The sequence below is a fragment of the Esox lucius genome, chromosome 2 (genome assembly GCF_011004845.1).
Source record: "Esox lucius isolate fEsoLuc1 chromosome 2, fEsoLuc1.pri, whole genome shotgun sequence".
Taxonomy (NCBI): Eukaryota; Metazoa; Chordata; class Actinopteri; order Esociformes; family Esocidae; genus Esox; species Esox lucius.
In genome coordinates, this window is record NC_047570.1 from 20269295 (window position 1) to 20291025 (window position 21731).

The 21731-nt window shown below is 40.4% G+C and overlaps 1 protein-coding gene across 2 annotated transcripts in view; it reads right to left on the bottom strand.

Moving 5' to 3' along the window:
* Nucleotides 1–6002: 6002 nt before the first annotated feature.
* The window catches only part of slc39a13 (solute carrier family 39 member 13), a 64100-nt gene continuing 48371 nt past the window's right edge, over nt 6003–21731 (bottom strand). For both annotated transcript variants that reach the window (XM_010890486.3, XM_010890485.3), the window contains exons 7-10: nt 18206–18256; nt 6703–6835; nt 6507–6606; nt 6003–6316 (exon numbers count right to left, since the gene is read on the bottom strand). In XM_010890486.3, the coding sequence (XP_010888788.2) occupies nt 6241–6316; nt 6507–6606; nt 6703–6835; nt 18206–18256 (360 nt within the window). In that variant the 3' untranslated portion in view covers nt 6003–6240. The remainder of the gene's footprint in view (nt 6317–6506; nt 6607–6702; nt 6836–18205; nt 18257–21731) is intronic.

A 21731-nucleotide genomic window follows, 5' to 3' on the forward strand; every position in this document is an offset into this window, starting at 1 on the left:
TCCAAGTAGGCCTATTGTGATAGCCTTTCCGTGTTTTGACCTTCTAGCCCGTTTTGACCTACCTGCATATTTCTTGTCCGAGTCCGTGCCTGTAACTTCGCTCCGCTTCTTGAGTATTTTTTGGCCTTGATTACCAGCCTGACCACGTCTTTTATTTTTGCCTTGCTCTTGTGTACTTTTGCCTTAAAATATTCTGGTTCTGACCTCTGCCTGTCTGACATCCGAGTTTGCCTTTGGTCCCCTGCTGAATAAAGAATGCGCTCTGCGTAAGGAACCATTCTCCTGCCTACTGGTGTTGTGTTCCGACAAAAGCTTTTTGGCGCGATGTCCAAAAAGAACTATTGCATAGCACAATAGCTATATGTGAATATACTTAACATTACATTATGCATGTCAATATACACAATAATATAATCTATAGGCATATATGCCTGCGTTAACATAGAATACCTAATACAATTCTGTATTTATCAGAAAATGTTCCCTGTTGTACAGCAAGGTGTTTTTAAAAATCATTTTTCATTACTAACTTGCATTACTTAGGGTGGGAAAGAGTTTAATGTGGTAATTTAGTTAAGACACCATGTGGGTCCAATGAATGATGAGGTAGAACAGAAAACCAGCAGGCTCTGGCCCTCCTAGGGTAAGATTTGAATACCCCTGGAGTAGGGTGTCTAACTTTCCTTGTGTCCTGTTCTGTTTCAACTTAGGAGGACATGAGCCCACGGACCACCTCAGGCCTTTTCCTAGCTACTCTGCATCAACTCTGCTGTTGCTTGCACTTTGGGGTTTCAGGCTGGGTGCCTGTAAAAGCACTTTGTGACAACTGCTGATGTGAAAAGGGCATTATGAAATAAATTTGATAGGTTATTTTATTCAATCAATTTGGATAACTGAACACCCCCTGAGTTAATTCTTTGTGGAATAAACTTTTGCTTGTATTACAGCCATGAACATGAACTCTTTGAACACATCTCTACTAACTTTTTCACACCTATATTTGCCCATTTTTCTTTGAGGAATTGTTCAAACTCAGTCTAATTGCATGGTGACTTGTTATGGACTACACTCAAGTCATTCAAATGTCATTTTTTCAATGGAATTTAGATCGGGCTCTGACTAGGCCACTCAAGGAGATTCACCTGCTGTCCATGGCCTTCAGTATGGTTGCTTTGGGTCTTTGTCATGTTGAAACATGAGCCATCTTCCCATTTTCAACTTCTTGGCAGAGGGCTGCAGGTTCTCAAGAATCTGTCAGTATTATGCACTGTTGATTTTCCCTTCTATCCTGATAAGTGCTCCAGTCCCTGCTAAAGAGAAAACACCCTCACAACAGGATGTTGCCACCGCTTTGCTTTAATGTAGGCATGATGTTCTTTGGGAGGATAGATGTACTGGGTTTTCTCCAGATATATCGTTTCGTGTTCAAATCAAAAAGTTACATTTTGGTCCCATTTGACCACAGCACTTTTTGCCACCTTGCCTCGGACTCTATAATGTGCTTTTTGGCAAAGCTCAGACGAGAAATTATGTTGCTTTTTTGAGGATTTTTTTTTTCTTGCCACCCTGAGGCCAGATTTGTGGTGTGTGCTTATGATATTATGGTTACATGCTGTAATGCTTCTAGTTGTGGTGTGGTGTTGGCAAGGGAACCAGGCGCAGGCAGTTATCTTGTTCGTGGGTTTTAATGAAAACAAACCGAACACGAACGGAAAACTATACTGAATGAAAGGACTGAATGAAAGTAAAGTGCGCGACAACGCGACTTAACAACTAACATTCAAACAGTAGCTCAAACAACACTCACCAGCATACAAACAGACGCAACAGCAACAATGATCCACAATGTGGGGAGCAGAGGGGAAACATTTAAACACATACAAACGATACAAATTGGGACCTGGTGTGAAAGATTGGAGACATGTGACAGTCCGGGATGTGTTCGTGTGATATGGGAACGTGAGAATATATGGCACGGTGGCGCTGCTGCTCACCGCACCATGACACATGCACACATTGACCACTATTTGCCTGAAGCTCCTTCAAAGTGACAGGATCCTTTTGTGGGGTGGTTCTGGTCATTCACTAACAGGAAAATAGCTGAACATGTTACAAATAATAAAAACATGTAGATTTACTTTTGTGCACCTAACACTGACAAAATCCTTGAGTGCCATCTCATGCTAGCACATGCTTCATAGCTGAGTAACTCAACTCCATTCTCTTATCTAGACCTAGAACACTGAAAACTTCAGTTCACAAAAGTAAGAACCAATAAGCACACAAGTGTAATTGAGCAGTGCAGATTATCTTTGATTTCCTATCAATGAATACTGCATTTAACTTAAATAATGTTAACAAGACCAATCCGATAGATTAAGAATAGTTAGGTTAAACATCTGATAATCTTCCAGAAACATGAACAAGGAATTTGGAAACCTAGAGTATAACCGATAACATTACATTAGTAAATTAAGAAAGGCATACTGAGTAAATCATGATGAACTTTCAGTAAATTGTCCACTCCAGACATACATTATTTAAAAGTACATTTCTATGTAAAAAAAATACAAGACACCAATAGATTGTCATAACATTTATATTCCAACTTTAACTTAACTGACAGAGTGAGAGAGTCAAGTAAAAAACGATTAATTATTGCATAAAGTGTATACATATTGAACTGCTTCAGTGGAGAGATTGTTAGGCTAATACATTTGCCACACTTCACCCATCTGTGAGAGACCGAGATCAATTATTCATTTATTCTAAGGCACGGTTAGGCGCATTTAGGGAAAGCATTAAATCACATGCTCAGGCTGTGAGTTGAAATAAATAATATTTAAAAGATCCATTCAGATTCAGGACAAATACATTTCACCAACTGTGGCTACCTATCAGGAAATGCAGGGATTTGGTAGATCATGATGAAAAGCTACTTTTCATTTTTCTAAATAATTTAACTACCCTAACTCAACACCATTGCTTCTTGTCCTCAGATTTGTCACTGGTTTAAGCATCTACATGAATAGGAATTGAGCAATGAGCATGTACGTAGTATATGCCAGAACCTTTATGATGGAAGCCAGGAAAAATGCAGTGAAATGCAGGAACAATGCATCATATTCTTTCACAAAATAGAGTGACAAGTTTACTTAGTTTTAAAGAGTTCTAACTCTTATTTATAACACCAGTTTCATGTCATTGGGAATAACACAACATTGGTGTCCCATTGTGTAGTCACTCCCAATCTAAAATAATAAAACTAAAAGGAGGCAAAAAACAGTTATGAATTGCAATATTACAAAAATTACATAAAATGTACCATGCATAATAATACATGATATTTATACATATACAAATTCAAAAAGTGACCACATGACAATATTCCAAAATGATTTCTATAGTCAAACAAAGTAGGCAATTGAACTGTCAATTGAATGCATAAGTATTCACATACTTTACGATTACACCCCGAAATGAGCTTTGGTGCAAACAACTGAATTTAGAACTCATTTAGGTAGTTGAAGGGAGTTCAAATGTGTGCAATTAGTGTTTCAAATGATTTTAGTTACCCTCCTATGTCCCACAGTTGGCTGGTGCACATCCTAACAAAAACAACATCATGAGGATGAAGGAACATTCAAAGCAGTTCTGAAATATGGTTCCTCAAAGCACCAAAGAGCAGTAAACTCCATTATTAAGAAATGGACCGACTATGGCACATCTGTGAATCTGTATATCTGGGGTGCTTCAAGAAAGTGGCCTTTATGGCAGAGTGGTAAAAATGAATAAACTCACATTAAATGTTGGCTAGAGTTTTCAGAAGGCATGTGGGACACTGAGACCAAGTGGAAGAGGATTCTATGAACCACAGATTTCTGGCCTACAAGCACTACATTTGATGCAGGCCTAGCAACTGCACATCTATTCACATGTGGCAAGAGTTGAAATTGCAGTTTACCATCCAATTTCACAGTATGAGTAATTTTACAATGGGGAACAATGGGGAAAAATTGCAGTGTACAGATGTGCAGATATGGTGTGCAGACACTTGTCTAAAGAGACTCATGGCTATAATTTCTGCCAAAAGTGTCTCTACCAAATATTGACTAAACGTGGTGAATAATTATACAATACATTATAGATTTTTAAATCATAGACTTCTGTGTGTTGATCAGTGGAAATAAAATTTTATTAAATCAATTTTGATATAATATTGTAACACAAAATCAGAAGGTTGCTGAATACTTTTTTAGAGCGATTGAGTAAGTTCGTCTTCACTGAACTTGTTGTCATTTAGAAATGTATTACTGTCAACATTTTAGCTAGCTTTTTTTAACAGCTAGTTTGAAGAGAAGACAGCCAATGAGAACCCAATTATGGCATTGAAATTATATATTTTTCAATAAACACTGGTTCTGAATTGAAAAGTAATTCTAGTAGTCATACAGTTTTTCTGTCGGTAACATAACAGATTACAGTTACGTTTTTTTTTGTAAACAGTTACTCCCTAACCCTGATGGAATATATTTAAAAAATTTTCCCCTTACAAATATTTCCCAAAATTTTCTCCCACATGTCACTATAAAATAATTTATTTGGAATATCAGTGCCTTAAAATTAAATATTTGAATACTTTTGCAAGGCACTGTGTATATACATATTTATTCAAGTTTAAATTACCAAAGTAATGATCCATTGCACTACATGTTCTGTTAATGCTGATCTGAGCTAGAATTCATCTTTAGAACTGTTATAACCCTAGTTCTGATTAAAGGAACTGGCATCCTGAATAAGTGTGTCATTTTGGTTGTCTGATTGTTTTCATGCTGATGTAATAATGTCACGAGATAAGTCATAGGATTTACAGTTAAGTCTGGAAATAATTGGACACAAGTTGTGTTATTTGGGCTGTATACCAACATACATTCAAGATACAGTTAAATAATGAATATGGGCTTAAAGTGCAGTCACTCAGATTTAAGATGAGTGACTGCACTTTATACCACATCTAAATTGGAGGAAGGGTTTAAGAATTACAGCTTTTTAATATGTAGCCCCCTCTTTTTCAGTTGTCCAAAAGAAATGGGACAACTGACTTAAAATATGTTTTATGGATAGATGTGGGCTATTTCTTTTTTATTTCTTCATCAATTAAGCAGGTAAAAGGTCTGGAGTTGATTCCAGGTGTAGCATTCACATTTGGAAGCTGTTGCTGTGAACCCACAATATGCGGTCAAAGGATCTCTCAATGCAAGTGAAACAGGCCATCCCCTTAGGCTGCAAAAAAACTAATAAACAATAGTATGTAGAAGGCTTGGAGCAGCTCATGATCTAAAGCATACTACATCATCTGTAAAAGATGGTGGAGGCAGTGTGATGGCTTGGTCATGCATGTCTTCCAATGGCACTGAGTCACTAGTGTTTATTGATGATGTGACAGAAGACAGAACCAACTGGATGAATTCTGAAGTGTATAGAGATATATTGTCTGCTCAGATTCGGACAAATTCAAATTCAGCAAAGTTGATTGGACGGTGGTTCACTTTACAGATGGACAATGACCCAAAACATACTATGAAAGCAACCCAGGAGTTTTTTTTAGGAATAAAAGTGGAATATTCTGCAATGGCCGAGTCAATCACCTGATCTCAACCCGATCGAGCATGCATTTCACTTGCTGAAGACAAAACTTAAGGAAGAAAGACCCATGAACAAACAACTGAAGACAGCTGCAGCAAAGGTCTGGGAAAGCATCACAAAGGAGGAAACCCTGTGTGTGGTGATGTCCATGCATTCCAGACTTCAAGCAGCCATTGCCTTTCTTAATAAAGTACAAAAAATAAGCATTATATTTATGATTGTGTTAATTTGTCCAATTCCATTTGAGACTGTGTATAAAAATGGTTGCAATTCCTAAACCTTTCATATGATATTTTTCGTCAACCTCTTGAATTAAAGCTGAAAGTCCGCACTTCAACTGCATATCAGTTGTTTCATTTCAAATCCATTGTGGTGGCATACAGAGCCAAAACTATGAAGATTGTGTCAGTGTCCAAATATTTCCGGACCTAAATGTATTTTGGGGCAAGATGGAGTATCATCCTAACAATAGTTCCATGTAATAAAAGGAAGGTGGAGTGCAATCTGAAGATTTAAGTCTTAATATACAAAATAGTTCTCCAATCCCATTTAAGGTGACTGTGATGATTTTGGTGAGGCACATGTCCTTTCAGCTCAATGTAGAATGGCAGACATGAAAGCCATGACTGCAATGCCACAGCACAGGAGCAGGATGTGCAACAGGGAGTGTCTGTGAAAACAGGAAAGTAAGATAACAAAAATGTAAATGTGCTTCAGTGTCTGGCCCATTTTTTTAATACTCTCATTGACATAACATTTATTCCCATACGCATATTACGAATTCCACTAGGAGTTTATGGCGAGCATTTGCATGGTGGTCAGTGACTGTCCAGGCTGGGCAGTGTATACATTGTACATACCTAACGCTGGTCTCCTCAAGGAGGTCAGGTAACACATTTACCAAGGCTATGTACAGGAAGCCTCCCGAGGAAAATGGCAAGATCCACAATGTTGCATTTTCTTCACAGGATAAGGTAGAATGAATAAGAGAACACTTGCTATAGTTAACAATACTCTCACTGGTGTTGTTTTATATGGGATGGATAGACTGCTTACCTGTTCCACTAGGAGACTGAGCACACAAAGCAAAACAGGCACCCAACACCCCTCCCAATGCTGTGGACAGCTGCATGCGGGCGGCACTCCAGCGGTCAAACCCTGCACGTAGCAGGATGGCAAAGTCACCCACCTAGTGAGGAGAAAACAGTAAATAATATGTCATGGAAGATGTGTCAGATACCCTTCAAGCCAAATCAAATCAAGAAATATAAAACGATGACACTTCAAAAGGTGACAATTTTACTTTTGGGACTGTACATTTTCTTTGAAAGTACAAATTCCCCTGAATAAAATCAATTCAAACTACTGATATATAATACCAGTCAGTTTGTTCATACCTACTCATTCAAGAGTATTTCTTTATTTTTACTACTTTCCATATTGTAGACTAATAGTGAAGATATCAAAACTACTAAATAACATGGAATCATGTAGTAACCAAGAAAGTGTTACACTGTTATTTTAGATTCTACGAAGTAGCTACACTTTGCCTTGACTATTGCCCTGTTTAAACACAAATGACAACACCACTAAGCACAAACCAGTTGGGATGGTGGAGTGCTGCAGAAGATTGTGGTAGCAGTACTGGTTGAGGGTGCCTTGAATGCCAAATAAATCACAGTGTCACCAGCAAAGCACCCCAACACCAACAAACATCCTCCTCCATGCTTCATAGTGGGAACCACAGATGTGGAGATCATCCGTTCACCCACTCTGATAAGTGGTTGGAAACAAAAATCTAAAATTCGGACTAGTCAGACCAAAGGACAGATTCCCATAGACCTATTTCTCATGTTTCTTGGGCCAAGCAAGCCTCTTTTTCTTATTGGAGTCCTTCAGTAGGGTTTCTTTGCAGCAATTCAACCATACAGGCCTGAAACATGCAGTCTCCTCTGAACAGTGAATATTGAGATGTGCAGTGTTTCCCTTGTAGTGTAATAAGAACGGCACTTGTACCCCACCCCAGAAAAATATTTTTATGAAATCCATTTTCTTTACTAAGCTGCGCACAGTTTACCATCGCACAAGCATCAGAGCAGAGCAACGTCCTACACCAGATGTTCAGAGGATCAAGCCAGCGAGTGTGGTCAGACAAACATACTAGTCTAACTAGCTGCGTCTGTGCACATGCACCTCTGGGTGGAACTGTCTGTAAGTGGCTGTTACATTGATATAAAGCAGTTAGCACTGAGAAACAACCACAGTTAAGAAGATAGCTACACTGTAAACCCTAATGTATTTCTTACTCAAATGTTTCTATTAAGTGTAACTCAAAGTTAGAGAAATAATCCTAATGACTTAAAAAATGTATGTTATACTTATATTCATAAAAAAAAATAGAAGTTTAAAATGAAAACGTTACCAGCATGCTCTGCTTCAGGTTGATATTTTGGATTAGTTTTATAGTTTTTTTGCATGTACATTGACTGATTAATTCATTTTAATGTAGCTACACAAACAGCAAACATACTACATGAATGTAATCCAATCATGTAGTAAAACAAATATTTTGCACCCACTACTGAAATTATTGTAACAATTACATTTAAAAAAATCTTCCTGTCAAAACTTCAGCTGGATTCCAATGGGAATTGGAAATTCCAGGGGGACACAACCCCCACCCCCACCCTGGGAAGAAAATGAATTGTCCCCCCAATAAATCACTGTGAACATAACTATGTAACTTCAATAATAATAATACGCAATTAAATCACTTCTGCTGCTTACGGACACATAATGGCGCTTTGAACCCTGCCCTTGGTCCAACACAAGCGTGCCGCACAAGCCCTGAAAAGTGAAGCCAAAACGTCTCGATCGCCCCCTGGTGAGTGGTCCTAGTATAGGTCATAAACCCCGCTTCCCCATGTTATTCAATGGGAAGCGAGACCAACTAAACAATTCAATTACCCTTCAAATATTTTTTCCGAAGCTGGTTTCTGTCATTTACTGTAGTTTGTATCACGCTAATGTAAATTCAAGAGTTTGTTTTTAAAATAAGTTGGTTTATAGTAAGTTATTTAATGCTCTAAAAGCGGTGGTGTGACGTCGTGATTGACAGCTATCTGAGCCGAGGAGCCACTGAAGCGCCAACAGGCTTTTTTTGCGATCTTCGGGGGACTAAGGAGATTGGAGCTTTAAATTTAATCTCTAAATTTCTATAATTGATATAATTTCACACGGACATAATAGGTTGTTCTGCAGTAGATTGTGCTAACCGATCTGGCATTTCCAATCGATCTTTGAATTTTTTTCGGTAAGTTACATTTATAAGCTATTTAATTAGTAAATAAATGTAATGGGCTAGCTAACGTTAGCTAAAAGACCACAAGCCTCGTTAATAGCCATGTTAATAGCTAGCAGGTGATCGTTAGCTAGAAGTTACCAATTCTTTTTGTATTAGGCCTATTCTAAATTAAGGTTAAACATGATGTAAGTTAGGCTATAACATATCGTCTAGGTTTAACAAGCAAAGGTTGTACTGTACTTGGACTTGATTGAACTCTGTTTAAATGTGTGCTTAGTAGGCTACTTGTATTTACCTTATTTTAATGAGGTTAGAGTGGAACGGAGAAGACAGAGTTCACAGGAGCAGGACTCCACTTCCAAAACAGTGCAGCGTGTGCTTGCGATTGATTACGTGGGGCATTGATTTCACGGCTTTACTTCCTGCTCGCTACTGCGCATAACTACTGCGCAGAACTGGTCCAAAGATCGCTATCTGCGCAGACGCAAGTCCAAGATGTCAGCGCCATATCGGGACACTGGCGGCTTCAGTTTTCACCAATGGAAAAGAGCGAAGGGGCGTCGTCCATTTTTTTTACAGTCTATGGTCCCACAATGGTTTGATCCACTGGCCCCCCCAGTAAGTGGCACGTGATGCAGATATAGTGTGTGTGTGTGAGAATCTGACAGAGTCTGTCAGCGTCTTGGTGGCTGACCTCCAGTAAGTAGTTCAAACAAAGGATTGGTTTGACATTTGTGATTGGAAGTTCGACTCACTTTACTGATCCGGATCTTTTAGAATCATTCAGTATAAAGAACAAATCTTTCGACTCATTTTGTTCATTTGAGTCAGTCCCCCCTCTCCTGTCCCGGTGCCTCCCCCCAATCCACCCCACCCTGGGGAAGTCTAGCCTAAGTCGGGCTACACTTGCTATAAAGATGGGAATAGGAAGGAACCGTAGTACTCTAAGAGTAAATGATACACCACATCATGCTTTACAGCTAACACCAAAACCATGTTCATTGTGTGTATTATCAGAAGATTTAAAAATGAATTATTGTACAAAAAATTCACAATTGCAACTCATTGTCCAGAGTCAAAATCAAGAGGCAAGATCAAGGATCAATTTAGATGAAAGAAATCATTAGAAAATAGTTCATTTTAAATGTAATGATATTTATCCTATCATTGCAACTTTTAAAATATACCAATACTACTATTTTAATCTAACAGATGATAATAGACCAAATATCTTTTTTGTTCTATTAGGCTGATAACAAATGAGAGACTTGGAAATCCAAAAGATTAAAATACTTATGCTATCCTTAGTCATTGTCGTTCCTTCCAATGGTCGCGGGATGAAAGGGACCATGAGAAAAAGTTTATGAATAAATCTGATCAGTTTAATCGAGTCCTGACAGTGACAATATTACCAATAGACATAGTACATAACATTATTACTAGACAGCTAAATAACACCCTACTGTCCTAAAATGTATTGTAGCTAACATTTCGTACTTTGGAACATTAAGGATGATAATATGAGATACTTCAGATTAGAAGGTTTGAAAGACTTGTTTCTTTATTAATCGTTCGCCTTCCATCGTTCTCAGGTGATCCAAAGTGCCTAAAGATCCGTGGATCATCGTTAATTTCATTCATCAGTTCCTTCCGGTGAACGAGATTCGAAGATCCTACTGATATGAATCATGAATCACCAAAAAGATTTGTTCAAAAAGAACGACCCTTCACTATTTGACATTTTACTTCTCCCACTCAATACAATAAAACATTCATAACCATCACCATTTTCGGTTGAATCACAGGTCACTCTTTATGTTAGCTAGCTAGCTATATTAACATAAACCTGCTATTTGAATTTGAGTCAGTGAGAGAAGCTAGTAATGCAATGTTGCATTACTCAATGTTGCATTACACCTTGCCATAGCTGGCAAGGTGACTGAGTGTTCGTGTCTACCGTCTGAAATGGACGTAGCTAACGTGAGGTTAATCCAGTCAGTCACACCATAGCAATTTCGTATTAGGTTGGCACATTTCACACACACAATAGCTGAATATGCAGAGCTAGTGGGCAAACTGATGGAGCAAACATTAGCTAGCACCTATTCCATTTATGTGGCGTTGTCAAAGATGGAAACGTTGCTATCGTCAGTTTAATTCCAAGATCAGCATGCAGCTGTAGTGCTTCGAAGTCCCTTTGATAAGGAACTCCAAACTGAACAGAACTACACTCTATTCTACCATTGTCCTTATCATCTTTAATGGTCTTCTTGCAAAAGCAAAACCTTTGTTTGGGGACTTTGAAGCACCTTTGTGCCGGTCTTGGAGTAAACTGATGATAGCAAAGAGTATAGCAAACACCACACAAATGGAATCAGGGCTTGCTGGCTCTGCAAATTCAGCTATTGTGGGAAGTCAGCCAATATAAAACCAAAACATAAATTATATTAAAATGACAAAAGGTTCCAGCTTACGTTGTGCAAATGGTGAACTCATACAGTTGTCAACCCTTGTCAATACAATCCGTTTCACCTTTGCTAGCTGACTAAGTAGCTACCTGGTAGATCGAAGCCCATTATGGTAATAGATGATAGAAGCCCATCTCCTGTAAATAACCTGCACATTTTGTGTGTGTGGCCTGCCAGGTAGAGGAATGGCAGAAAAAAGACATCAGAGCATTTTTCAGTAAACCAAAACGCAAAGTTAGAACCTTAGTAGCCTAATATCTCAAAGACTAGTTGATAAAAAGTTCATAAGTATGATGTGTAAATGCTAATGGAAATGTTTCATTATGATGTCCTTAGGCAGAGCAGGCAACAGATGGCACACAGACAGTAGAGCTTGGGACAGATAGGCAGGAATGGACTGGCAGAGACAGTCTGAGGTAAGTTTGTTGAGTCTCTGTTTGGCAACATTATGAAAGGCTCTTTTTTAGACTTGTAAAATAGGGACATAATTGGACAATGCCATCGATACCCCCACTCTCTAATTAAACTGGTGACTGAACCAATATATGTCTAAGGCAATGGTATTGCTGTTGTGATTGTGTAGTTTTGGGTACCCGTAGTTAGGAGTATGGCAAACACCTCATTTATTTTCTAGGTGACAGATAGTGTCAGTGAGGGTGGCGAAAGGGTAAGAGCGAAGGAGAGAGACTTCAGATGAGAGCCACAGCCATTGCAGGACAAGGTGTCAACCTTGTTGCCACCAGCACCAGTATACGAGACAGTGGCACAGCATTGTCTAGTTACCTCAGTGGTGGCATAGAACCAAATTAGCCACACCCACAATTTATATAACCGCAGACTTGCCAACAAAGGGTTGACGTTTCAAGATAAATGGTTTCGCGATTTCCCCTGGTAACATTATAATCCATCAATAACAGGCGTGTTGTGTTTTCACTGTAGCCAAGGGTTTTCAAGCCAGCCATCTTTTTGCCAAAGAGGGGATGCTGCCTTCATTAGTGCAGGATTTAGGAACTGAAGAAAAAATGTCAGTAAAGATTTCCGCCCCTAATTGTTTTCTCCTTTTTGCAAGTGTTAACCGCGACAAATGAAATAGGCTACCGGCATTAGGCTAAGGGCTGGTTGCACAGACACAGATTAGCCTAAGCCTTATCTTGAACTACCTAGAAGTACCTAGAATTTACCTAGAGTTTCTAAACAAACAGCCGGAGGCAGGGCCTTCTCTCATAGAGCTTGACTACTGTGGAATGATTTGCCAATTAAGGTTAGAAATGCAGACTCAGCAAAAACTTTCAAGTGTCTACAAATGACTCATCCCTATAGCATGGTCTATGATTAAGTGTAGTCTGGCCCAGGGGCATGAAGGTGACCAGAAATGCTTGATACTGTCCACCCTTGCTGTCTTGCCAGGTGGGCTCTCATCGCCACTGGGATGCCCTCCCTCCAATGCCATTCAGGGACGGAATCACTGGCTTGTTGTTGTCTCTCTGTTGCGCACTTGTGCAATTGGGCTGTACTCTGCTGGCAATACTTGGCCCTCATTCAGGGTGGTTGCAGTTGGTGGGTGTCCCTTTGGTTGATGCTTGGCAATGTGGGTGGATTGATTTCCTGCCTGTTGGGGGCCTCCCCCGGATGGGGCCACGGTGTCACTGGACCCCCCTGTCTCAGCCCCAAGGTTTTATGCTGCTATATTATTGTGCTGGGGGAGTAGGGTCAGTTCTCCTTCTCCACTATAAATCCTTGTAGATCTAAGGATGGGACACTGCGAAAAATGAAAATAAAAGCAGAATGCAATGATGTGCAAATCGTTTATCCCTATATTTAATTGAAAATAGTGCAAAGACAACATATCAAATATTGAAACAGAGAAATATTATAGTTTTTTGAAAAAAACATGCCCATTTTTTATTTGTTTACATGTTTAAAAAAAAGTTGAGACATTGGCATGTTTACCACTGTGTTGCATCACTTCTTTTAACAATACTCTGTAAGCGTTTGGGAACTGAGGAGACCAATTGCTGAAGTTTCGAAAGTGAAATGTATTCCGATACATTTTTGATATAGGATTTTAGTTGCTAAAAATTTCGGGGTCTCCTTTGTAATATTTTATGTTTCATAATGCGGCAAATGTTTTCAATGGGTGACAGGTCTGAACTGCAGGCAGGTCAGTTTCGCACCCAGACTCTTTTACTGCAGAGACATGCTGTTGTACAGTAATACATGCAGAATGTGTTTTGTCATTCTTACTGGAATAATCAAGGCTTTCTCTGAAAAAGACATAGCCTGGATGGCAGCATATGTTGCTCCAAAATCTGTATATATTATTCAGCATTAATGGTGCCTTCACAGATTTGGAAGTCACCCATGCCATGTGTACCAATACACCCCCATACCATCACAGATGCTGTCTTTAGAACTGTGCGCTGATAAGCCGGAGGGTCCCTCTCCTCTTTAGTTAGGAGGATATGGTGTCCATGATTCCCAAAAACTATTTACATTTGTCAGACCACAGGACAGTTTTGCACTTCACCTCAGACCAAGGACGGCTCTACAGTGGGGAGAACAAGTATTTGATACACTGCCGATTTTGCAGGTTTCCCACTAAGCATGTAGAAGTCTGTCATTTTTATCATAGGTACTCTTCAACTGTGAGAGACGGAATCTAAAAAAAAAATCTAGAAAATCACATTGTATGATTTTCAAGTAATTAATTTACATTTTATTGCATGTCATAAGTATTTGATACATCAGAAAAGCAGAACTTAATATTTGGTACAGAAACCTTTGTTTGCAATTACAGAGATCATACCTTTCCTGTAGTACTTGACCAGGTTTGCACACACTGCAGCAGGGATTTTGGCCCACTCCTCCATACAGACCTTCTACAGATCCTTCAAGTTTCGGGGCTGTCGCTGGGCAATACAGACTTTCAGCTCCCTCCAAAGATTTTCTATTGGGTTTAGGTCTGGAGACTGGCTAGGCCACTCCAGGACCTTGAGATGCTTCTTACGGAGCCACACCTTAGTAGCCCTGGCTTTGTGTTTCGGGTCGTTGTCATGCTGGAAGACCCAGCCAGGACCCAGCCAGGATCCATCTTCAATACTCTTACTGAGGGAAGGAGGTTGTTGGCCAAGATCTCGCGATACATGGCCCCATCCATCCTCCCCTCAATATGGTGCAGTCGTCCTGTCCCCTTTGCAGAAAAGCAAAGCAAAGTTTCCACCTCCATGCTTCACGGTTGGGATGGTGTTCTTTGGGTTATACTCATTCTTCTTCTTACTCCAAACACGGTGAGTGAAGTTTAGACCAAAAAGCTTTATTTTTAGCTCATCAGACCACATGACCTTCTCCCTTCCACCTCTGGATCATCCAGATGGTCACTGGCAAACTTCAGACGGGGCTGGACATGCGCTGACTTGAGCAGGGGGACCTTGTGTGCGCTGCAGGATTTTAATCCATGATGGCATAGTGTGTTACTAATGGTTTTCTAGGAGACTGTGGTCCCAGCTCCCTTCAGGTCATTGACCAGGTCCTGCTGTGTAATTCTGGGCTGATCCCTCACCTTCCTCATGATCATTGATGCCCCACGAGGGGAGATCTTGCTTGGAGCCCCAGACTGAGGGAGATTGACCACCATCTTGAACATCTTTCATTTTCTAATAATTGAGCCAACAGTTGTTGCCTTCTCACCATGCTGCTTGCCTATTGTCCTGTAGCCCATCCCAGCCTTGTGCAGGTCTACAATTTTATCCCTGATGTCCTTACACAGCTCTCTGGTCTTGGCCATTGTGGAGAGGTTGGAGTCTGTTTGATTGAGTGTGTGGACAGGTGTCTTTTATACAGGTAATGAGTTCAAACAGGTGCAGTTAATACAGGTAATGAGTGGAGAACAGGAGGGCTTCTTAAAGAAAAACGAACAGGTCTGTGAGAGACGGAATTCTTACTGGTTGGTAGGTGATCAAATACTTATGTCATGCAATAAAATGCAAATTAATTATTTAAAAATCATACAATGTGATTTTCTGGATTTTTGTTTTTGATTCCGTCTCTCACAGTTGAAGTGTACCTATGATAAAAATTACAGACCTCTACATGCTTTGTAAGCAGGAAAACCAGCAAAATTGGCAGTGTATCAAATACTTGTTCTCTACACTGTAACAGCCTAAAATGTTCTTCCTGCATAATTTCTGCACACTTTTCCTGGTGCTTGGAAATGTAATAATTAGTGCAAACCATTTTAATCTGAAGCATTGGTATAGCCTAAATGTTGTGAAAATTATTTTAATGTACGTTTATATCAAGTTAAACATTTAAAAAATTACATTTACTTTAGCAAATGCTTGGTTTTATCCAAAGCAACTTGCAGGTGAAGCTAAGAACAATCATAGCATATAACCTTTATAACTAAAACACCTACAAAATAGCTCTAAACACCAATAATAATAATAATCAATATATATTATTATTAGGTCACATTTGTAGGAATACAGTATCTAATATAAATAAACTATATAATATATAATATAAAATACATACTATTAAATAGATGTAATATCTAACAAACACTGGTATTGGTAGGGGGGCCCTGTATAGGTTGTGAACAGACCCTGGTATGGTTGTGGAGGAGGGGCCTTAGTATGATTTGTGTAGGAGTGCGGCTAAGCGTTGAGGAGGAGCCAGGGGGCCCTGGCCTGGTATGAGTTGAGGTGGAGTCCCAACCAATGCCAGCCTTAGTATAATGCTGGTATTGGTAGGGGCTAAGGGGCCCCTGAATAGGTGGTGGATAGACCCTGGTATGGTTTTGGAAGAGGGGCCTTAGTATGGTTTGTGGAGGAGTCTGGCTAAGCATTGAGGAGGAGCCAGGGGGCCATGGTCTGGTATGGGTTGAGGTGGATCTGAGGGGCCCTGGTATGAGTTGTGGATGGGCCCTGTTATGTGTTGATGTGGAGCCCTGGTAGTCAGGGGGCACTTGATGGGCTGAAGGGTCCTCATATTCAAGTGCTGTCGGTCTAAATATCTACATTTTCAGTTCAGTTGAGTTCAAAATGCATTAATCAAATGCACGAGACATCTACGTAGTAAGAATTAAGAAATATATAAAGCAAAAACTATAGCAAAAATGTAGCAGTAATATACATAACAGTGTAAACTAGCCCCAAGTTTAAAAAGAGCAGGATAGGAAAATTTTACAATATGGGTAAAAGTATTGAATATTATAGATACAATGAGTGTAATATGCCTATGAATGGTACATACAAAAGAACATTCTAATGTACACTGAATGTAAATGGAAAGACATCAGAGCATCTGGAATGTTCATGAGTGATCAGTATGATCATAGATCAGTACTGCTTGTTGAGGAGCATATGGCCTGAGGGAAAAAAAAATGTTTATGAGTCTGGAAGTGCGTGCCCGATGCTCTGGCAGCGTCTACCAGGCAGCAGTAGTGTGAACAGACCATAGCCTGGTTGGCTTTAGTCTTAGGAAAGCACAAAACACCATCAAAGACATAGTGTATGGTAGATGCCTTGCAAGAAGGGGAGATGGCGCTCCGCAGACTTCACCACCCTCTGGAGGGACTTGCGATCTGCAGTGGAGCAGCTGCCGTACCAGGCAGTAATATAGCCTGAGAGGATGTGCTCAATGGTGCACCTGTAGAAGTTGGTGAGTTTTTTCAGGAAGTATAGTTGTTTTTGGGCAGTTTTTACTGCAGAGTTGGCTTGCCTGGACCAAGTGAGGTCATTTTTGATGAACACACAGAGGAACTTGAATTTGGAGACTCTCTCCACTTCAGCTCCATCAATGTGTATTGGGGCATGACCAGTTTAGCTGTATCAACATCATTCACAAATAGCAAATTAACTGTTAAAACGGCCAGTGGCAAAATAGGGTTTGTTCAGGATAGACACAAGAGGCTACACTGACACCCAGCAAATGTACATCTCTGTGGTGTAGTAGTTAATGACACAGCCTTTCATGTGGGTGACATGAGTTTGAATCCCGAGAGGGCAGCACTTAATATTGCGGGCCGGCTGAACTAGGCTTGCCTGGTTTCTAGTTTTTAGTTCCTTACAGGGGAGTTAATCCCTCCTCTACTTTTTACCTTTCTTGTAGTTTTTTTGGCAAATTCGTTGGTATACCAATTCATTTTTTTCTCCAAATGTGAGGCTAACAAGCATTTTTGTACCTTGCATTCCAACCTCTGTAGTTTGGCTGGTGAAGTCTTGTGAGATAGGTTGTGGCTGACAAATCACAACACTGTAGAGGTCTTCCTTGGTCTACCAGGTTAATTTGTTATTGCTGAGCTAACCAGTCCTTTCTTTTTTCTTTTTAATGTATGAAATGTATGACATTTTAGCTACTTCTCTGATTAATTTATTCTGATTTATCTACAACATGATGGTCGGCTTGACTTGCATTCACACTTATTTGGTCCTGGACATACCAAGACTAGACACAGACAGCTCTCTCTTGCATGCACTATTCCGAACTCTCTTCCTTGTATATATTACTTGCATTATTCATACATTCTAGGGTCGTGGATTTGATTCCCATAGTGGCCAGTAAGAAAACAGAAAATGCATGCACTCCTTCTGTAAGTCACTTTAGATCAGAGGGGTCTGCTAAACTAACTAAAATGCAAACATCAGACAATGGTAACTCTCTATATATTGATTGTTTCAGGTATTGACATAAATTCATGCCAGGAGAAGCAACAGCACCACTGTTGCCTAAATCACATCCTAAAACAACTTAGTACATCCTCCACAACTAGTGAGTTTAAACATACCTCATGGGGAATTTCATGCAGCAGGATAGCAAAGGTGGTGAGAAATCCAACCTGTTGAAAAGACAAGGAAAATGTATTAAATCAGTGCCTTGGCATAATGTTTTTTTTATTTTCAGCAGTAGTGGTAAAGGTAGCATGGGGTTGTAGGGGATCAATGGTGTGGCTAATGGTATGGCTTTCAAATATCAATTTTAAAGACACTCCTCTTGGTTGCAGAAAACTTTTTGCCATGTAGTTAAGAGAAAATGTTGATTAACACTTGATTAACCACTATGGTCAAGGGCCCTGAAGATGGATTGTCAGCAGCCTGCTTGGCTGTCATGCAGAGCAGGTGCTGTTGGCTATTGGCATGGCTGGCCAGGGACTGTTTGCGAAAGTTGTCTGTGCCTTTGTAAGAAGACCCATATTTGTCTGCTCTGGCCAGGAACTTACGACAGACGACACCTAAGATTGGCCATGTACTGTCAAATCTTAGGTGAGAACCTCCTTCCTTCAGCCAGGGCATTGAACATGGGTCGTGGATGGGTATTCCTGCATGACAATGACCCAAAACACATGGCCAAGGCAACAAAGGAGTTGCTCAAGAAGAAGCACATTAAGGTCCTGGAGTGGTTTAGCCAGTCTCCAGACCTTAATCCCATAGAAAATCCATGTAGGGAGCTGAAGGTTCGAGTTGCCAAACATCAGCCTCAAAACCTTAATGACTTGGAGAAGATCTGCAAAGAGAAGTCTTTTTTTGCAGAGGGGTCAAATAGGGGTCAAATACTTATTTCACTAAATTTTTACAGTTTTGACATGTGTTTTTCTGGATTTTGTCTCTCAATGTTCAAATAAACCTACCATTCAAATTATAGACTGATCATTTCTTTGTCAGTGGGCACACGTACAAAATCAGCAGGGGATTAAATAATGTTTTCCCTCACTGTATTTGAAAAAAAATTAAACATACAATCAATTATTGTTAAGTGAAATGTTGGGAAAGAAGCTTACTACTCAAAAGTAGCTTCTAAAAGCATGTCTGAAGTTATGCCAGAAAGAATGAAAGTGAACAAGAAGCGATGTAGAAAATGTTTTGCGGCCAGATGAGACTAAGATAAATAAAAGACGAGACAATATGGTACTTTTAATTATTTAAATGTATATTATATTAAAAATATAATACAAATTTGTGTTATATTTTTAACTTAAATTGGTTGTTTTGTTTTGTCTGTTCTCTGTGTCTTGTTTTGTCTGTGCACTGACCAAAGTAGAAAACTTAAAATAAGCTACATAATTTGATGTGTTGAAGGGCTTTGTGCATGGTCTGTGTATCTGTCCCTGGGCTTGTGTATCTGATGTACATACAACCTCCAGAGTGGTATGTCAGGCATGCTCTGATTGTACTACAACACATCGTGTTGGGAAGTCTCTTTAACAAGAACAAACTCAAATAACTGTTACAATGTTTATTTTCAAATGCAACAAACAACACAGCGTCATCCTGCACAATGAAAACGTTGTGACATGGCACGCGACTACATAGTGAGAGTTAAAAATGAAAATGAAGCAATAAAATACATAACATTGAACACTAGCAGCAGTTTAAAAAGAGTACTGTAAACTAGCAACAATATTGGTAGTGGTATTGAAATTATAGATATGGCAAGTCTGGCAATAATATACATATCAATGTAAACTATCAGCAATTTTTGAAAGAGCAGGATGGGGAGTATGAATAGTATGGTATAAGTATTGAATATTATAGATACATATGAGTTAATGCTTATGAATGGCACATAAAGGAATATTCTAATGCCCATTAAATGTATGTATGATCATGGATCAGCATTGCTGGTTGAGGAGCCGTATGGCTCTGGTAGAGTCTACCAGATGGTAGCAGTGTGAACAGACCATAGCCTGGGTGGTTGTGTTCTTTGATGATGTTCCGTGCATTCCTCAGGCTTCGTGTATGGTAGATTCCTTGCAAGGAGGGGAGATGGCAGCTAATATCGTGCCCTGCAGACCGTACCACCCTCGAGGGACTTCAGCGGAGCAGCTGCTGTACTAGGCAGTAATGCAGCCTGAGCGGATGCTTTCAGTGGTGCACCTGTAGAAGTTGGTGAGAGTTATTACAGACATGCCACATTTATCTCCACAGGAAGTATTGTCGTTTTTGGGCAGTTTTCACTGCCAAGTTCGCTTGTCTGGACCAAGTGAGGTAATCTTTGATAAACACACCGAGAAACTTGAATTCAGAGACTGAATTCAGCGCCATCTATGTATGCATGGGGGGGCATGACCCCCTCTCTGCCCGTTTCTGAAGTCCACGATCATCTTTAGTTTTGCAGACGTTGAGAAAGAGGTTGTTGTCCTGGCAACATGTAGCCAGATTCTTTAACTCTCTGTAAACGGTCTCATCATTATTGGAGATGAGACCCAGGATGGTAGTGTCATCTGGGCATTTGAGGATGATGTTGGAGCTGCCTGTGGCCACGCAGTCATACATGAACAGAGAGTATAGGAGGGGACTGAGTACGCAACCCTGGGGGGCTCCAGTGCTCAGGGTCACTGAAAAGGGGGTGAGGTTGCCCATTCTCTCCACCAGGGGTCTGCCCGTCAGGAAGTCCAGGATCCAATTGCAAAGGGAGGTGTTAAGTCCCAGGGTCCTGAGCTTAGGAACAAGCTTGGCAGCCATAATTCTGTCCATTAAATGCAGAGCTATTGTCCACCAACAGCATCCTCATGTGTGTTTTGCCTTTTTCCAGATGGGAGAAGGTGGTGTGTGGCGTCAGAGCGATGGCAATGTCCGTAGATCTATTGGGGCGGTATGGAAATTGAAAGGGGTCCCAGGTGTCAGGAATAGTGGAGCAGATGTGAGTTCTGACCAGCTACTTGAAGCACTTCATGATAATGGAGGTCAGTGCCTCAGGGCGGTAGTCATTCAGGCAGGTGCTGGAAGGTTTTTTCAGTACAGGGAAGATGGTGCTCTGTTTGAAGCAGGATGGAACTGCAGACAGTGACAGGGAGAGTTGAATATGCAGTTGAAAGCCTCCACTAACTGGTCAGCGCACCCCCTGAGGACACAGCCTGGAATCTGGGCCTGGTGACTTCAGAGGGTTCACTATTTTAAAAACTCTCCTCATCAGTCGTGGTTAGGGTCAGAATGTTGTCGTCCTGGTCCTCAGCAAGCCTCACTGAAGGAATTGTGTTTGTCGCCTCCAACTGTGCATAGAAGGAGTTGAGCTCTTCAGGGAGCGAGGTGGCAGAACGAGCATCATTGCTATTTCTCCCTTTGTATTCTGCGATGTGTCGCAGTTCAACCCACATGCGGCTGAGGTCAAAGCTGTGGTAGTTTGACTCCAACCTATCCCTGTACTCTCTTTTTACATCCCTGTTAGCTTTCCGTAGGTCATTTCTGGATTTCCTCAAAGCCTCCAGCTCCCCAGAGCTAGAGGCGGAGTGATCTGAGCTTAGCACAGACAATTTACCCAGGGCTTTTGGTTTGGGAAAGTCCTGACACTGACCCTCAGGACGACATCATCGATGC